The 17,521-nt window shown below is 38.6% G+C and overlaps 1 protein-coding gene across 8 annotated transcripts in view; it reads right to left on the bottom strand.

Annotated features, from left to right (window-relative positions):
• Positions 1 to 3,071: 3,071 nt before the first annotated feature.
• Positions 3,072 to 17,521, bottom strand: part of KCNC2 (potassium voltage-gated channel subfamily C member 2) — a 111,750-nt gene continuing 97,300 nt past the window's right edge. The window contains exons 3-6 of one of the 8 annotated variants that reach the window (XM_064509192.1): positions 12,868 to 13,798; positions 10,286 to 10,453; positions 5,220 to 5,314; positions 4,098 to 4,184 (exon numbers count right to left, since the gene is read on the bottom strand). In XM_064509192.1, the coding sequence (XP_064365262.1) occupies positions 5,253 to 5,314; positions 10,286 to 10,453; positions 12,868 to 13,798 (1,161 nt within the window). In that variant the 3' untranslated portion in view covers positions 4,098 to 4,184; positions 5,220 to 5,252. The other 7 variants (XM_026100394.2, XM_064509179.1, XM_064509190.1 and 4 more) reach the window with 7 other exon arrangements.

Genomic DNA, 17,521 nt, shown 5'->3' on the forward strand with positions numbered 1-17,521 from the left:
TCAATATAGCCTAGCGATGGCCCTGGTTTTAAACTGATCTCCAGTCTTCCACCAGCAAATAATACAGGAGATATTAAAATGAAATGTATTGCATTTAGGTGCCAAATCTTCAGAAAGTGCCCACCTCCCTTTTTTTAAAAAAATATGCTAGAATATTGCCATATGTGAATGCGAAACTGTGAAAGTATGACTCTGAAATCTGTCAGCTGTTCATCAGCATGCTCAGGAGAAAAAAATACAAGCAACAGAAGGCTGGGGTTTGGGGAGGAGGTTGCAGAGGGTTGGGGGAAGCATGTATGTTTTGCTAAAAGGTAACGAGAAGTTGCTCAGAGACTGGCTCAGGGTGTTCCCATAGACAGTGCCACTGTCTGGGGCTCTGCACCACCCAAACTGGCTGGAGTGCACCAGGGCTCCCAGCCAGCCTCCATGCACAGACTTCCCTCCCACGGAGCTGGAGTGTGACAGAGCCCTGTCTCTGGATCCAAGAATTAGAAAGCTCTGCAATTTCGACACATCCCAGAGGTAGCTACTCATGAGATTCAGCTAAGTAGAAGGAAAATGCTGGCAATGGGCACAAGGGTTAGGTAGCCAGCACTAGGTCTCATACACCAATAGCTCAGTATTGGCTCTGGAGCCAACTCTTCACTTGAAAAAAAAAAAAATCATCATGTTTAAAATGACTTGTGTCTTTATAAATTAAATAAATAATAAGCATTTCTAACTGGAAAATAATGTATTATATTAATATTTCTGATAACTTCAACTTGCCTGAAACCTTTGGGTTTTTTCTAATTTCTTCTCACTCGGTTAGTGCTCAAAGTATCTATTATGGAATTGTTCAAGCCACTGCTTGTAATACAGCATATTAATATATTCATTTTCTCTTTCTAGTAGCAGTTTTCCATTCCAATTTCCTTTATGTGACTTCTGCATGATTTATTCTGATGATAAAATGCCCTCCTCTTTCATATAGTTTAATTCATTCATGACTTCTTAATTCATAACTTCACATTAAAATACACTGGCAAGTTTGCTCCTGTTATATTGCTCCCTTCCCCCTCTGGTTTTCAGTAACCATTCTTCACAGAGGCTTCCTTAAAATTCCTTCTCTTTTAACAGTTTTAATTTCATCCCAACCTTTTGTAAGAGGACATTTAGGAGCAATAATTTTTTCACACATGAAAAAGCCCCCTGACAAGCGGCTTGATCTCAATTTGTTTAGCTGCATGCTTCTTAGCAATTCTGGCTCCAGCTTGCAGAGCATACCTATAACATTACTAATACTGTGTCTAGAAATTAGCTGGAACAGCAAAGTTTTCTCAGTGCTGAAGGAGGCCTCATAAGAATGATAAATGTGTTCAAAGTCCCATAATCTGCTCATCTCCTCAATATATGTCAAAGATTTTGTTCTGGTTATCTCTGCATCAAGTCTGCTGTGGCACTAGTTTATCTTTCAAAAAGATCCTCATTTTTGATGTTACAGCTTTATAGCTTTTCAAGGTGAACAGGCAACAGCCTTTGGTAAAATGTCTTAATGGATACATTGGTTCTAACCTCATTTCCAGTCTGAATTTGCCTAGTTTTGATTTCCAACCATCAAGCCTTATTTATACAACACTTAACTAAGTGTTTATACGTTTCAAGCACACCCAGAAATTCCCACAACCACTCTTCAATGACTATTTGATCCTCAGGGTACCCGCATTTCCTGGGCTGAAATGCCCTGGGGGCCTGGTAGATATGTTCTAAGTCCAACAAACTGGCAGGGTGACATCCCCCCTTTACAAAATATCAGTGTACCCACATATTTTAAAAAGATGGCCAAGAAAGAAAGTGGATGCAAATGTGCTGCCTGTCATTTATACAATAACTGCATCATGAAAACTGTGTTATCCCAAAAAGGGAAGTCTAGGTTCAAAGCCTTCCTCAGTCTGAGAAAGCTAAACCTTGCCATTCCACCTTCCATGAAAATGCCCATCTCTCCCAGACATACGCTGGCTACCTTGATGGGCCTTCACGGGCCCAGGAGCAGGGAAAGCACAGGAGGAAGCTGGTCTTTGAAGGCTGGTGGTTAAGCAAACTCTTCCTCTCAGAGAAGTCAGACTTGGGTTTGACACATGAATAGTTAATGGGCTCACCTTGTCCTCCATATTTTTTTTAAAAGAAAGTTAAACATGCTTGATCCTCTTGGGGACAAGCAAGCAGTTGCCATCAGGAGAGTCTGGACTCCAGATCCTGTGTCTGTGGAGGTCATGATTCAACCTCCTTACCTCCAGAGGCAGAAGACAACTTCAGCCACATGGCCATTACTGTTTCCTACTGTCTTGCCCAGCACAATCCACCACCTGATCCGGATCCCATTTTGGACACCTAACTGTCCCCAGGCAGCATTGAGGAAAGCCACTTCTCTCTGGGCACTGAGTCCCCTTCTGGGCCAGACATGAGACCTGCCTGACTGGAACTAGCTGTAAGCCTGTCTGGGACAGAAGAGAGGCTGACCATTATATCTCTTCTTCATGCAGGTACTGTGCATAGGACAGTTGAGATGCCTTTTGAATTTGGGTAAAATAAGCAGATTGAGTTTTTGTAGTATGGCACTGTAACACGTTTTCCAAAATTTGAACACTTTTGAGCATGCTTTCTGGAATCATTCTTACATTCCAATACCTCTTCTGAATTATCTTTCAGAACTGAACATGCTCTCACATCATCACTCTCTGATATTCTGCTTGGGTATTCAGGGATTTCAGTCATTGCCCCAAATACAATATCGGATTAGGAGTTTTAATTAATCATTTATCATCTCTAAGTTCCTTTTTAGGTTCACTTCATACCAGGACATGCTAAAACTGTTTTGAGTCAATTATATCTATCCCAATTACTACTTCCGCACAAGGTGTGGCATCATTAACAAGAAGGGAGATTTTAAATTGGCTTAAAAGCCAGCTCATGCTAATGTTTTAATTAGCTGCTCATGTACCCCAGGAAACCGGTGTGAGAATCAGAAGGATGGCCAATGGCAGAGAAAGGACCAATACAGCTAAAGAAAGCGCATGAGCCACTTCAGAAGATATGTTCCAAGTTCCTCCCCAGATCTTTCGCCTTTTATTCTCCAATTCAGGTATTACATTTCCACTGGTTTCCACCAGGATTGTGCATGCACCTTGACATGTTCACAGAAGTTCCACAATACAGAGTTTCACAAGTGGGATATGTCCCTACAATCGGGACACCAGGGTGACAAACAGATTCTGGAGAATTTCTCATTGAATAGGATGGAGAGAACATAATTATCACATCGTACCACTGCAATGCTTCATAAACATAGAATAGACTGGATCCATTTACCACAAAAATCACAAAAAGTAACTGATCAAAGAATATCTCTTTTATGTAAAATATACATTTTTAGGATATTATTTTAATACATCTTACATACTTACTGATGTTGGGTTTGCAACACTTTGGAAACAAAAATATTCTTGCTGCCAGAATTTTATTTCTCATAATACTTATAGTCTGAGGTAACAATGAAAAAAGACTGTGTGCTGTGAACAAAGTCAGTGATGTTTGTCTGCAGTCACATTTCTCTTATCAAAGTGAAAAGTAAACTTAAGATTCGGCATGTACGCTAGAATTCATATAAATATAGATCATGGCAAACTGAGGAAGCAAAGACTTAGGCAAACCTACTCTGTTCATATTTGTGACCTTTGCAAAATATACCATTATTATGATGCAAGTCAAGACAGATGTCGTTTACATCACTATCATTAGAAGTGTGTGTCTTTGTATGATCCACAGCACAACTTACTGCGGGAACCAGGAATAATACACACAGGGGTGTGGGTCTTTGCATGGAGTCTTAGCAATGATGACTTGAATTCAGCTTTCCTTGATATAGATAAAAACTGATATTCCATGCACACACATTTTATTTACAGCTGACTCATCAACAGTGACTAGTCACCCCTTCCTCTGGCAGCAGTAATTATGAGCAGTCTTTAATCTTCTTTCACAAACTCTACTTCCTGTGCAAAGTCTCAGCGACCTCTTCAAGGCGTGAGTTGTTTATCAGGGCCCATTCAGCAGCAGCAGTCTCTTTCCAGTACAGTCCTTGGTATGGCTAAATTCCATTGTCCCTTTTTCAGCAGTCAAAAATCCATGATAAATTCTGTACAACACTGTAGTTAATATAACAGCAGCACCAGATATTATATTAATTCCTTTGCTAAAAGCTGTTTGCAATTATCTCTCTATTGACAATATTTTACCAAAACTAAACAAATGTACATCTCTAAATATCAGAAATGTATACTTTGATAAATACATTATTATACAAGAATTCTGACATGCATGTCATGCTCTTGGGCTAGGCTGTATACAGGAGAACATGTTACATGGTCAACAATAAGTTACATTTCCTTTCCTAACAAAAATTAAAACATGACAATCAGGGATTATTCAACAATCTCAAGGATATCTTAAGATTTGGTGAGTTATGGTCTTCCCCATGTAGTTCTAAAACTCTGTGTTTTATGGTAATTTTTGCTCACCAGCCCAGAATATCAAATCCACTATTGTGTTTGTCCTATTGCATAAACATAGGTTAAGATTGAAAGAAAAAGCCACTAGAGGAGATCGAGTTTCAAAATGTTGGTTGCTAGGAAGCAGGATTGATGGTCATGCAATAGGCAACTGGTCAGAACTATAAAATTGTTACTAAATTCCACTCAAAAAATCTTCATAGTGCCCACATGAGTTAGTCAAAATGATACTAACTTGCACTTGAAATATATATATATATGTATCTATACATATATGTATAGTCCACATGAAAAAAGAGAAAAGGAGAAAAATGTCCTTAGTTAATCTTAAAAGAGGGGGATATTTTAACAGTATCTCAGTGCTTTATGGAGACAGATGGAGAGTACAGTAGACAGGCTGCAAAACAGACAGACAAACAACATATAGGACAAAGCACCTCAAAAAACATTGACTGAAGAAATTTTTGAAGCTCATGAGCCAGAGGTATAAGGCTGGTCAAAAGCCCCACTTGAGAACTATTACCCTCCTGCAGTTGTACAAAAATAACCCAATAATCTTCATTTACTTGGTACTCAGCCTCTGAAAATGTTGAAGAACCCTGGAGTAGAGAAATGACTACAGTACCAAGCAGCACTTGCTAGCTTAAAATTGCAAGCCTGGATGGCGTTTACCTTTCTTGCATGTTTTGTGCCTTCCCCAAGCCATTAAGAAAGAGATCTGGCTTCTGCTTGCGTGTAACCAGTAATGACAACCTCTTTGCAGTTATCTGTGTGCAAACAACCGGAGACATTCAGAACTCTGATACAGCAATCTAGTACCAAAGTAAGTTAATCAAGAAATAAAGCCATTTATAAACAAGTAGTTTGTTAAAAAATAAAGGAAAAGGTTAAACGAAGAAAAACAATCCCACATGCAGACCAGTTTATCAGTGCTTTCATTTCAGCAGGATGGTACAATGCAAGAACACACATCCAGAGCCATCTGTGGTCTCCGTAATCGGCAACACGGCTTGTCAGGTGATGGAGACAGGATGGTCCATGCAAATGAGCAGACCCGAGTCACATTGTGTGCAACCAAGACACGATTCCAGACATCTTCAGAATGGAGTAGAGTCACAAGAAATGAAAGTTGGTTCAATGGAGTGATTGATAATTAGTTGGAAGCACATTATTTAAAATATATCTCCCTGAAAATATGCTTATTTATTGAATATACTGGCCAATGGCATCCACTAACTGTCCTTTTATTGCCACAGGAAAGTAGGACAATATAGTAGATAAAAGGAGAAGCACTACCTCAGGTAATTTTTAAAAGCCGAGATAAAAATCTTCAGCTACCCAAGTGGCATTTCTTATTACTGACAGTTATATCATGCAGGAGTTATACCATATTTGTGGAGCCTACATTTAATGCTACATTTATTTCCATTATGCGTAAACAGTATTTGAATTAATACTATGTAGCCGATTGACGCCATCTGGTTTACAAGATAGAAGGGATAGGAGACCGAGAGCGCCTTAGAGGACAAGGTGAGCTGTAGGGTGATGTTACTGGAGACAGTCGCAGAGCATTGCCTGCCAAGCCAGCTATGTTGTTTAAGCTTCGAGATTTTTCGTAGCCTTGTATGAGAAAATGCACAGACATCAGTTGAATTCAGCCAAAAAATAGACAAAGACAAACAATACAATGTAATGTAATCCAAGGAGCTATCTGGACTCAAAGGGAATCTGCCTGCAAGAAAATTCAATCCTGATACAAGTTACTACCAAAAGATATTAATAAATAAAATCATTCACAAATTAATGCAGCTATTCTTTTCCAGGAAATGAAACAGAGCACCACACAAGAGCTCTGACCTGTTCTTCCACATCCCAACTCACACTCAGTGCCACTCTGCTGGCTTCAGCAGGGTTGCACAGAGTGCAAGACAAAGGATGCCAAGAGGGTTGTTGGGTCAGCTATCTGCCGAAGCATATTCAAAACCCCACTGAAAGAAAGGCAGACTATAAAAACTGTTAGAATAATATAATTTCTATCAAACCAAATTCCTAATAAAGGAACATTTTCCTTTGAAAATAAATAAAACAAAAATGAGATGAAATTGCATAAAGTATTTGTAAGTCATTTCTGCAGAGGATTTAATGACATTATAGTAAAAAAAGCTCCATCTTCAGATTTATTAACTCTAAGACTTTCTGCCTAATATTAAAGTATAATAAGATAGCAGAGTTTGACATATTTGCAACTGCTTCTTCACTGGCAAATTTAAATCATCATATTTGTGCTCCTTATCCAACTGACTCAAATGAAATACAGTTTTATTCTACATAAGCAAGTAGTAAAGAATTAATCACTAAATGAGGCAATCACATAATAATGCTTCACAATTTGGAGGGAACATTGCACTTGCAGACATTTCTGTTCAGATACACTGTCAGCTCCAGCTGCCTATTTTATGTGACATATAGATTGTTTTCACTTTGTTAAGGCTATGGTATAAAACATCAGAATAGCATTGCTATTCACTCCCTCACTATCCTCATATTTAAGTATTTTCAATAACACCTGAATATTTCCACCTATAAAGACAAGGATCAGCCCATTAGTCTGGAGAGAGCTATCAGCAAGGAGAATACAAGGAAGATCAAGCCTATTTGGATTAATCTTCCCTCATCCTGTGTCACTTTTTCCGTGATATTGCTGGACAGGACCTCACTCCTGAAAGGACTGAGATACATGCTTCACTCTAAGCATGAGAAGTCCCTTTGATTTCAATAGCATTACTTACTTGCTTAAAGGCAAGTATGTGTCTAAGCATTTGCAACGTTAAGGCATTCAGGTGTAAATTGCTTACAGTGAAATACCGAGATTTTTCCTGCAGCAAGTATAAAATGACAATACATTTAAACATTACATGGGATGTCACCAAGCATTTTCTTCTTATTATTAAAACAGTTACTTGTTCAAACTCCAGGTCTCAATAACAGATCACAGGTTATTAGCATCTTTAGGAAAAATCAGGTCTTACGCTCTCTCCAAAATACTATTCTTTCAGACTGCCACTGCACCCCTGTTTGTGTTTGTATAAGTCTTGTGCTATTGAGCACCATGGTGAAAACTTACTCAGTAATAATAATAAAGACAATTAACATGTTTCTTACTTACTGAAAACTGCATGTTGCAAATCTGTACTTAAAACAAATGCGTAATCTAATGTCTGCTTAAACGTTGTGCAGTGTTATCTCCAGACTGCAAGGGCAGGTTGGACTGTGACACTTCACAGACTTCTGACAGATTTCAAATCCAAATTCCAGTTTCTGAGTTTCTATTAGTATTTACACAGATTAGAAAGAATCATGTTTGAAAGGGGAAGGGAAGGGAAGCACAATGCTAATGCATGTACTTAAATTCTCCTGTACACTTAATGCTGACAAAAAGTTCTAAAAGATCAGGTAGCTTCTTTTGCTACACAGAAACTAGGAAACTAATATTTTCAATATTCTTCCCATTACTTTTTAAGTAACAGTTTTCTTCACTTTTCTAAAAGCAAAGAACAACTGATAGAGGAACGAAGACAAGATGGTAAAAAGAATAAAGAAAACAGGAACTCCTGAAAAATGAAAACCAGACACACAAGATGAATAGAGATAGAGGCATAATCCAAACTTGGTCATTTCCAGGTATTTCAGTGGAGTTTGGATCAGCTCTGAAGCAGTATCACCTTAGAGATGGAGATAAGATGCTAATGCAAAAAAGCTCAGAATAAACAATCTTTGAACACAACCAAGAATCAATCAAGGAACCAACCAAACAAGAAGGATATACCAAAAGGAAAAAAAAGAAGGGGGGGGATGAAAAACTAGTAGACTTGATGTGTGAATTAAATTCAAGTATTCAAAACCATTTGGATATCCCTTGAAGATGTTTTCTGCTTATAAGCTAGCTTCCCTACTCTGTCTAAACTTCAAAGCCAGTGGCTAAAACATTTCAGCCTAGGTTAAGGATATCATTAGAGTCAGTCAAAGACCACATTTCTCTTTGAGAATATGTCAGTTCTGAATTCAAACGCCATTTTTCCAGAACAAACAAACTATGAAACAATGAATTTCCTCTTGAATCTAGATTTTAAAATGAAAATGTTCATGTAGTCCCAGTATAAAATATATTTCATTTTCATATGAATATTTATCTCCAGAAATTAATGGGTGACTTCTTTTATTATTTCTGAACTGTTCTAACTACAGTTATTACTAAGTGAGCAGGACTGAAATTTTTATACTAACATTTCTAAAGGAAGCAAAGAACCAGATCTTGCAAGATGCCATGGTAATCTGCATTATTTGGGTGTTCCTGACCTCCTCAAAAGACTGGACCCTTACCATTAGAGATACTGTGAATAATTCAAAGTGTCCAGAAGTCAATACAAAACATATTCTCATTAGACAAGACTCCTAAAATCTGTGTGCAAAAACATGCTAGCAACCAAGTACCATTTAATCTGAACATTATATATAGAAATATGTAAAATGTAGGAGAACAGAGACAATCATATCCTTTACAAATACTACATACATTGCACTGTGGCTGCACATCTGCCTTCACAGGTTTAACCTACTGAGCTAATGCTTTTAAAGTGTGAAAAGAATGTCCTCTTGCATTTTGCTGAATAACCAACATAATTTCTTTTAGAGTCTGTGGCTGGCTGGAAGAGCTACATTTGCTGCAGACAGAGCTAGTAGGAAAAAAAACAACAGAAAAATCTCAGCCAAAGTTGTTTGTCCAATGCCACATGGCTACTGCAGATGGTGAATTCTGAGAGAAATAGCACACCAGTGACCAGGAATGTGAAAACTATTAAAATGCTATAATTTGCCAAGAAGCCAAAGCTATTCTTGTCTAAGGAAACGGCAAGATTACCCCGGGCATTGACGATTTTTGTGCTATGCCCTAAGGTTAGCTTTCCAGACACCGCCAGCTGTGGCCCAATCAGATAGGCACATAATCAATTGTGTGAGTGATACATAATACTGGAAGGTTTTGCAAATGCCATCCGGAGAACCCAATCCTACAGAACAGTGAGTAATCAGACTTGAACAGTATGAATAACTATATAGGACATTTTCAGCACCTTGCAAGATCAAGCCTTTTTTTAATCTAGTGGAATTCTAGTTGGGGTAGACTGTGCTATTGCAGTCACCTTTCAGCGTTTCTGGTGTTTTACAAAGATGAAACATTTTTTGTGGCATTTTATGGCAGCAATCTCAATAGAATCTCAAGTGATATGGTTTGTTGTGTTCAGAACAAAAATACTGTTTACTTCTGATATTTCAATGTTTTAAATGTAATTTATTCAGCTATAATTTTTACTAAAAATGTTACTAAGTGTAGAACAATGTTATTAACTAATTAATTTGTCTTTTAGAATGACAAATGGTATTGAGTGATGAGTGATTGAATGGGAAAGGTCGGATATACGGGCTTTTCCATAAAAGGTAACAGACAAATGAAGACACAAGTAGAATGAGGGTCCAACATCAAGCACTTTTTCTGAAGACTGAGAGATAAGGTGTGTTTCTAAAAGGAAAGCAAGAAAAGAATGACTAGGAAGAAATAAAAAAATACATTGTGAGTACAACTTTTCCTATAAGAGCATTGTGCACATGATTTTACTCTAAGCTTGCTTTTCACAAGCACATTGCTGAGTGACCTGTTATGATCTAATGAAAGAAGTCCATACCTTTCCTGATCCCTCCATCAGTAGCACACGTGTAATCACCTGTTGTCAGTAGGAAACATGTTCCCCCTCTTCTGTTTTTGTCTCTGGTGCTAGAGCGTCTGATGGGAGGGAGCCTTTCACCAGGTGAGAGTGGCTGCTCACTTCCTGCACTGTCTTCACCTGATAACACTGGTTAAAGCACCATGCCCATTTACAGACAATAATGAATGAGGAAATGAGACATCACAAAGAGCTTACGTTGAATGCCAGATATTCCCATCACTCAAAAAATAGTAACAAGGTAAATCATTGGAAGAAAACAAGATTGCAATTCATCATTCATCAGTACAAAATGGCAAAAATATATTTTTTTTCAAGCACAAATGATCTTTTGACTTTCCTGTTCTTCTTTTTAAATCTCACTTAATGTTCCACTAACTTAACATGAAATAAAAAATAATCAAATCAAGATTAATTTAGTTGCCTTTTACGGACTGTAACCTTTCTGAGTACAGTCAATCTCAGATATTTCAAAAATGAATTTATTACTTTGGCTATCCTTTTTATTAAACAAGAAGCCATGCTAGTCATTTTTGCTTAGAACATGTTCCTTAGCATATTTTAAAGAATTCCCCCAGAAGGGTTAAATTATGAAATATTTGGCACTAAAACCTCCTTCAAAATACACACTTAGCATTCATTTCTATGCTTGTTATCATACTGCTATTGCTTGTCATCATAATTACCCAATACCAAATGCTTTCTTTGATCTATGTAGTTAATTTAGTCAAATGGCAAAAGTCTTACCTCTACTGATCTCAAAGGACTCTTTCTAAAATTATCTACTATTTCAGACTCAGGCCCCACTTCCAGAAAAAAATCTCTGCTCAGTAAGGCACATAGCAGGTAACGGCATGTTATTGACTTCAACTTTACCTCTGCATTTAAAGCTGAGCAGGTGCTTTTCTGAAATGGTAATGGCTATATGTGAATATAGATTCAGCTTTGAAGTTTTGCACAAAATTCCTAATTAGTCTAAGAGGATTCCCTAACTGAAATGAAGCTACAACATACAATGCAAGTGGTGGCACTACCACAGAGAAAGCTAACACTTAAAAATTGCTCCTTTTTGTATATCTGCTCTCTCTCTAACCTCAAGGATTATAACACCTTGTAAATAAAGCAGCAGTCGCACTAGAAGTGTCTCTTTGCTCTGATCACACTGAGCCTCCTCCATTCTGGTGTACCTTTAGCAGGACCTGATGACATGAAAAAGCTGTTTTCATTAACACTTTAGAGATGTTATCTGAAAGTGTGTATCAGTCAAAGCACTGTAAAACTAACTATATTCCACCCACAACACAAGACCTTTCAAGGGTTTCCATCCTCTTAAATATCTTTAAGATGTTCAGAAAGCTGTGTTAACTTTGTCAGTGAACACTCACTCAGAGACTGAAACCGAGCTTCTTTGAACATAAATGCTATTCAGTAACAGAGCAACAGAACAAAGAAGGATATTGTTCAGAGACAGATTTTCCAGATTCTTCTTTCAAAAAAATAAATTTCAGTTACTGAATGACACCAAGTCACGGTTTTTTGGGGGTCTTATTATCATTTAACAACTTTCCATTAGGAGTCTAATGACTGGTCCGTGAGCTTTGTAATCATACTGTGTTTGGCTTAAGAATAAATACATTCAATAAACAAACAGACAGAAATCCTTGCTGATACAAATTTGTTTCAATTATACTCTAAGATAAACTTCTGTCCTTAATTTCAAGAGAGATGGAATTTGGGGCAGTGGTGTGGAGGGGTCGAGGCTGTCATTTGATAAGTTTTTTCACAGCAATTAGCATAAAACAGTCCAGGTCCATGATTTGAGTCTCTAAGAGTTAAGGTAATACAAATCATAAAAATCAACACCGATAGCAATGATGATGTTGCTGGGGATTGCCATTTTCATTTTTCTTGACAAACTTTACATCAGCTTTATTATTATCATCCAATTAATAGTAAATACCATGCAACGTCTCATCTAACACAGATGAAGGAGGTTCTTCCTGCCAGGGAAGCAGAACCAAATGGAAAGAAAGCTAGAAAGACAATTTCTTTTTATTTCCTTTGAGTGCTGGGCTTTTTATGTAAAGCACCTGTTCCTTGCAAGTGGCTGCTTCTTTTTAGGATCTTGTTTAACAGCCCACTATGTGGCATAGGCAAAGCTGATACAAGAGACAAACACTGAGGCAAAACACCATGGAATTCAACAGGGTGGGACACGGTGGCTGTTCAAATTGTCACAGTCATGCAGAAAAACAAGAAACATCCATACAACACAACAAACAACAGGCAAAAAAAAAGGTTGATATCATCAGCAGGAAAGCATTCACAACAGAGCAAGCAAAACTGTATAGACCAGCTACATATAGAATTGGGAACATCACTGTAACTATTTTGTCCTCTACAAGAACACGCAAACACTGGAGGGGAGAAGGGTGGGAGCCGTATCTGCTCATTGCAGAAAGACTGGCTGCTTTCTGACACCTACCAAACATACTGGTCTATAAAGTGTTTTGAGAGGACATGCATTTCCAGTGGGGTCCTACCTGATGATCTGTTGCGTTCCATCAGCTGGTTGTCCTTGCCCAGGCAGATGTCCCCCTGTGTGCTGTTGCAGGCCATGTTCAAGTCCGTCTTGCAGAACGTAGGGGAGCTGGCTTGAGGGGCAGGAGGGATGTGCTTCTTCCGCTTCCTCGGCAGCTTCTGCTTTGCCATTGCCAGGGAGTAGTACATTCCAAAATTGTTAACGATGACAGGCACGGGCATGGCTATGGTCAGCACCCCGGCCAAAGCACACAAGGCCCCCACCAGCATGCCTGACCAAGTCCGCGGATACATATCCCCGTACCCGAGGGTTGTCATGGTGACAACAGCCCACCAGAAGCCAATAGGGATATTTTTGAACTGCGTGTGCTCGCTCGCTGATGGGTCGTTGGGCTGGGCTCCCACTCGTTCTGCGTAGTAGATCATGGTGGCAAATATCAAAACACCTAGCGCCAGGAATATTATCAGCAGCAAAAACTCGTTGGTGCTGGCTCGCAGAGTGTGGCCCAGCACCCTGAGGCCCACAAAGTGCCGGGTGAGCTTGAAGATTCGCAGGATCCTCACAAACCTTACCACCCTGAGGAAACCAAGCACATCCTTAGCAGCTTTGGAGGAGAGCCCACTCAGGCCCACTTCTAGGTAAAAGGGCAGGATGGCCACAAAGTCAATGATATTCAACAGGTTTTTGATGAATTCAAGTTTGTTTGGGGAAAAAACAACACGGACTAAAAATTCAAATGTAAACCACACCACGCAGACTCCTTCTACGTACGTCAGAGCAGGATCTGTCTCAATTTCATACTGCAGAACAGCTTCTGTCCCGTTGACAACCTGCTCAGTTTTGTTTATAATAGTATTGAAAGCCTCATGTGTTTCCAGGCAAAAGGTTGTGATCGAAACCAGGATGAAGAATAAAGAAGCAAAAGCAATAAACTGCAAAAAAAGAGGAAAAAGAGGACATCAGAACCACACAGATCTTTAACAATAACAATAAATCATCGATTATTGTAACTTTTATGCAGATTCATCCCAAAAGCTCCCCAATTTATTCACAGATTTCTATGCATGAAACTTTGCATTCAGGCCAGAGGAGAACAGCAGAGAGCTCCCACATAATATGAGGCCAAGAGTCTGGGAGCAGGGAAAATTTTGGTGATGGAAACCATGGCAGACTGCAACTCATCCAGAAAGTGGCAATGAATTTTTCAATCCATACTAAGTCATCTGAATTCCATTCAGGATTTAAGGTACCTTATGAACAATCCTCATACACACCCACCACAGCAAAATTTAAGGCTGGCAGCTGCTCAAACAGGGAGGAGTGGGAAACTGGGCTGACCCTAATGGTCCCAAGATTATGGTTCAGGAATTTACACCTGGTCTGAAGGGTACCTCAGAGTGTCCTAGGAACAGATCCAAACAGAAGGTTTCCTTTGGATTTTCAATAATTCACAGACACAGAATACTCACTGACAGAAAACGTCTCCAGCATTATAGCTAGAGCTGGTTGCACAGCCTGTCTAGTTCAGAGTCATCCACAGTTTTGCTGAAAATCTTCTCTTGTACTCCTAGGCAAGACTAAAAGTAAACCTAACGTACTTGTCCTCACTTCTAGGGCCTTTCTTAGCAAAACAGCACTTTATCTACTTTTACCCAGCACTGAGAAATCAAGTACCATTTCCCAAAAAGCTAATATATCAACGTCCTTCACCCATTGTCTTATTTTTCAAAAAGCATCGTCATGCTTCTCCAGGGCCTTCACTCGGAAGCAAAGCTCTGGAAAACACAGGGGCTGAATCAGTCTCCCAATATAAGACACAACTTCAAATGTTTTCTAATCATGTCAGATTTCAACCACTCAGGTTAAACTTGGTTATACCACTTCTCTGTCTCAGGTGCCTTAGGGTGCTCTGTGCTGAGTTTTTCCCTCTACTTGTTGTTTGTTATGTTCCAGCAAAAAAATGAGTCCAGTCATTTCTGACATCAAGAGTAGAAAAAGACATTTCCCTTTCTTCCATTTTCAGAACACACACAACTATTTCATGGAAAACATCTAGGACATACAGGATCTGGAACAAGTTGGCAGGGCTTTACCAGTGCTTTAGAAGTGCTGTACCACAGCCCTACTATCGAAATTACAAATCCGGGACACTCTGAACAAACAGGAAAATCAAAATACAGGTGTTCTAGCAAGGATACTTGAACCTATAGAATACTGTTAATCTGGAGACACCACAGCATTTACCTAGGATTGTTAAGGATTTAAAAAACAGGTACTACTTGATCTCTAAGTCAAGTCGTTACAGTTAAGCACAGAAGAAAAAACAGAATTTCCAAGACAGGATCTCACAAAAATTAACGCTGAGCCAAACAGCTAGAGGGGGGGTTAGAAATCCTTACACCCAGTAGAATGCATAGAACAAAAAGGTGTTTTGAGGGCAGTTGCTCCTCTGCTAAATGATTACCTGCTTTTAAATGACAACATTTTACCAGCATATTATCATTCCAACAGTGATTGCACAGTACATGAATAGGCAATGTGTTTAAATGCCTCTCTGAGCTAGGACTTATAACATCTTCTCAGATGTGCTTGTTATTCTGGATTTCCCACTTAATACACATTTTATAGCCACTATCACCCTCAAACAGACTTCCTAAAGACTTGAAGATTTTCAAAGGTATTCTGCCCAAAGAGGCAGAATGATGCCTTCCTAAGCAGGTTTTTGAAAATATCATAGTGCCTATATGCTTCCTTACACATCTAGCAACTTGAAATTGGACCATTGTGTGATATCAAAACAGAAATACAACAAAATGGCAGTAGGTGACTAACTCTCTTGGCCTTTGATTTTTAAAATCTTAAATGCTCATTTGCTAGTAAAATAAAAACACATAATAAAAATCTCAGAGCTTAATTTATACTCATGAAGCAGGCTGTTCATCCTTTTTTAATATTATTTATTTTAGTAAATAGACTTAATGTGTTTTATATTTGTCTTAATACAACTCACAAATCACTCAGGGTATCACTTGCTTAATCTTCTAATCCCCTACCTGAAACTGAGCATGTTAACAATGTCCAGCAAGTAAAAAAAATTATCGTGTTCTCTAATCTCCAATCTAATGGAAAGGGAGGGCATCTTAAGTTCTGGGTCCCCGTGCTACAGACAGGAGAAACTGTGGCAGCAGCAGGATTCTAACATGTTAGCACACCAGTGTCTTGAATCTCACTGAAAAAAATCTAGTTACAGTGGAGACAGAATGGCAGCCATAAGCAAGAATGTCTCCATTCTGTCACTTTAACCCAGGCTGCAACTTTATTATAAAGCCAAATTTGTATACTTTGGTAATCAATCACTGAATCAAGATTTAGAATTGTGTGCTAGAATAGTTCATTTGGGCTGGCATGGCTCTGTTTTCCCAACACAGAACATTAGTTAGACAACAAAATGCTGTCTATACAACCCATAGAGAGAACTGTTTTTATTCCGTGCAACAAGTTTAAAGTTACAATGAGGGGCTGGTAGATTTATTATATTCAGAGTGACAAGCTACATCTATCCATCTAAAAAACATATATCTAACATATATCTAATATATCTATATCAGACATCTGTGGCTTGTTTATGGCTTCCTTTTCCCAAACAATGGAACTAAGGTATTACACCAAGCCTTTCAATCACAAACGCTCTAAATCTGATACCTTACAGAAAGGACTGACTCAGGGACTGAGCTGAACAACACTTACTATCCACTCTGAATTGCTTGCCGCAAACTAAGCAAACAATCCATCTAGCGGATTTTTACCAAGCAAGCTTTCTGCCTTTGCCTTAACTACAAAACTGCTGCACATTCATAGCTAATTTCTTCCTGGCACCTGACACCAGTATAAACACACAAGCCCTAGTCCTGTGTGAGACAGCTACAGTCAGCAAACACAAACAGATTTATATAACCTAAGTGAATTAATCTCAGCAGATCTTTGCAAATACTCCCCATAATATGGATAGAGAATCTATTAGACTCTAAGCCAACAGTGGACTAAGAATGACCCTTGGGATGCTATGACAGCACCTTCCAGCATCTTTTTGTATGGTGCAAGAGGGTATAAGGCAAATGAATCCGTGGAGTTTGAAGATCACTGAAGCTAAGTCACGCTATATTTTGCAGCTTGGGTGAGGATTTTTACTAGATAAAATACTTTTTTAGAAGCAACATGTCTGTTTATTTTAGGTCACTATGAATGTTCTTCCTCTGAGAAAAACAAGAAGTTACATTCAACCTAGCCAAAAACCAAATTTACCAAAAACTTGGAAATAATAAAGACTCTATGAGCATTCAACAATACACTGAATCTAGTAGTAAATAATTAGCACAGCACCAATTTGGGAGCTGTTTCTCAGCAAAAGTGTCCTCTCTGGTTCAGATTCTTTCCAAAATCATCAAACAGCATGGGATTAGTTACAGGTAGAACTGCCTGACAAGCTTTTTGTTACTGTTTTGTATAACATTAACACTGTGAAAGGCTTCAGTCCACTTTACGTTTGACAAAGAAGCTAAGAATTTTTAACTGTGAACCTACATTCAAGGACACTTTATTATCCCTACAGGAGAAAGACATTCACTCATTTTCAAGATCAGCTGAGTATCCTGTTA

The sequence above is a fragment of the Dromaius novaehollandiae genome, chromosome 1 (genome assembly GCF_036370855.1).
Source record: "Dromaius novaehollandiae isolate bDroNov1 chromosome 1, bDroNov1.hap1, whole genome shotgun sequence".
NCBI classification, from domain to species: domain Eukaryota; kingdom Metazoa; phylum Chordata; class Aves; order Casuariiformes; family Dromaiidae; genus Dromaius; species Dromaius novaehollandiae.